This window comes from Sceloporus undulatus, chromosome 5 (assembly GCF_019175285.1).
Source record: "Sceloporus undulatus isolate JIND9_A2432 ecotype Alabama chromosome 5, SceUnd_v1.1, whole genome shotgun sequence".
NCBI classification, from domain to species: Eukaryota; Metazoa; Chordata; class Lepidosauria; order Squamata; family Phrynosomatidae; genus Sceloporus; species Sceloporus undulatus.
The window spans coordinates 178,180,891-178,183,090 of record NC_056526.1 but is presented as its reverse complement, the minus strand read 5'-3'; the positions used below and the strand labels follow the sequence as shown (position 1 = coordinate 178,183,090).

General features: G+C 38.3%; 1 protein-coding gene across 1 annotated transcript in view; it reads right to left on the bottom strand.

Moving 5' to 3' along the window:
- Nucleotides 1–984: 984 nt before the first annotated feature.
- The window catches only part of LOC121930602 (uncharacterized protein C4orf36 homolog), a 2,551-nt gene continuing 1,335 nt past the window's right edge, over nt 985–2,200 (bottom strand). The window contains exons 3-4 of the mRNA XM_042467149.1: nt 1,811–1,968; nt 985–1,274 (exon numbers count right to left, since the gene is read on the bottom strand). Coding sequence (XP_042323083.1) covers nt 1,132–1,274; nt 1,811–1,968 — 301 coding nt within the window. The 3' untranslated portion in view covers nt 985–1,131. The remainder of the gene's footprint in view (nt 1,275–1,810; nt 1,969–2,200) is intronic.

Below are 2,200 nucleotides of genomic sequence, written 5' to 3'. Positions count from 1 at the left end.
ATAGAATTGGTGTGTGATACGTGTGGAGATAAGCCAGAGTACATATAAATTTAAATCAGTCCTGTCTTCAGCTGAAAAACTATATGCCTACAGTTGATAATTTTTTTATTAGGATCAGCCAAAACTGCCCAGCTGTGAATACTGGATTTTTTACTTATTTATTTTAGACTGACATAGCTAGCCTTATTTTTTTTTAAAAAAAGTGTGTGATCTGGATGTGAATAAAAGCAATAGCATATATATTTCTGAAAACAAACAAACCCTAAGAATGATACATTGTTCCATAGAACTAAAATATGAAAAATAATGGCTTTTCATTATAATAACTTGTGTTAACACAGTCTCCATTCCTCCTTTCCTTCAGTGTAGTCAGGAGAAGGGGCTGGAAGCTTTTGTTTGCATTTTAAATTAACTGCAGTTATGTTTGAACTCTAACTTTGGTTAATCTTCACTATACTTGAAACAAGCTGAAAGAAACCACCTGCAATCCATATGTTGCAAAGCTTTTTCAGAAACCACATCTTTTTCAGAAACCACAGTTATCACAGTTTATGATTCCGATATAATTATGGTTTATGGTGATTCAGATAGGCATGGTTCTGAAATAAGATGTAAAAGCTCCTGATATACACACAGCACTGAAGGTGAATATACGTTCATGTCAAACTGAGGGTCTTCTACAGTTGATTATATTGTTGTCTCATATGATATGCTTTCTCTGATATACACACAGCCACAACTGTGAAGGACAAGGAAGTGGGGAACAAATCAAGCCCAGTAGTATTGAAGAGTTTTGGCTTACCTTATGGAAATGCCTAATGATCAGAGTTTGGAAAAGATTCTTTTTTAAACTACACCTTCCAGAACTCCCCATTATCATTGGAAAACTCTCTTTATCTTCATGTCTACCCAAAAGGCATGATGTTACTTATTATATTTTCCCCGTAATCATGGCCACTAGGAATATTTCATCATTTCCAACTCTATATTTAATAATCAAAATGATGTTACTAGATATGAACGATCCTGTTATGGTTGCAGGAGCCACTCCGATAGCTTGCTCATTGGTTCTGTGAATGGCTGGATCATTTTTGTTGGCAGATCCAAACAACTCATAAATATGAATAAGGTCTAGTTGGGACTGCTTGGGGCCAGTGGTCTTCTTTCCAAAAGCATCCTGCTTCTGAATTCGGACTCTACTTGCTGTGCCAGCTTCTGTTGATGTTGAATGTTCCCAGTTCTTTGGAATTCCAACATCTTCTCTGCCTCTATTGCTACAAAGCAGTAAGTAAAATAGAATAATGTAATGGGGTTTTCATAAAGCACAATGATTGAGAACAAAGATGACCAACTTCTGTATTCTTAGGGGATATACCTTTCACTGACATGGTACAGTGGTTAGAGCAATGGACCATGACTCTGGAGACCAGGGTTCTATTTGATTTGGCCATGGATATACACGGGATAACCTTTGGTGAATCACACACTTTCAGCCCCAGAAAACCCCATGATAGATTTACCTTAGGGTCACCATAAATCGGAAATAGTTTGAAGGCGCACAACAACAAAATACTTTCCACCAAATTTTGGACTAGGGAGCTAAAAAAATTCCAATATTACTTTGGCTGCATAAGTGTTCATGAGTAGCCAAACGCCATTGAGCAGTTGGAAGCACCCCAACAGACAGCTTTCCACTTGGAAAGTAAAGTGGTCAGTGACAGTGTTAATAGCTTCTATTTCTAAGAAGAAATAGTGTGAGTTGGACCCACCATCAATTCAGTTTCCTCCACCCAACACCCTGTAAACTTACTCTGCATGGAAGGTACATATGCTTTCAAAACGGTTGTTACAGGTCGCAATTTGAAAGGAGAGCCCCAACAGATGTCAAAATGGAGAGGATTGACTATTACTTCTTCTGAGGCTAATAACAAATGTCTTGTAAGTGCGGCAAACTCTAGACGGTCATGCCTGAAATGTCAATATCACAATTGAGGTCCCATGGTGAGGGGATGAAACTCAGAGCCAACAATAGATTAAACCAGCTTCTTTTCCTCTGTTTTTATGCCACCCCATTTTCTTTCCTTCTTCCTCACCCACCAGACTGCCAAGTGATAGAAAAATACTCTTCTCGGATGTCTAAACTGATCCTTTGCAGGGAGTTTAATACTAGGCTGAAGGCTAAATGTGGACCTAAAGCCAC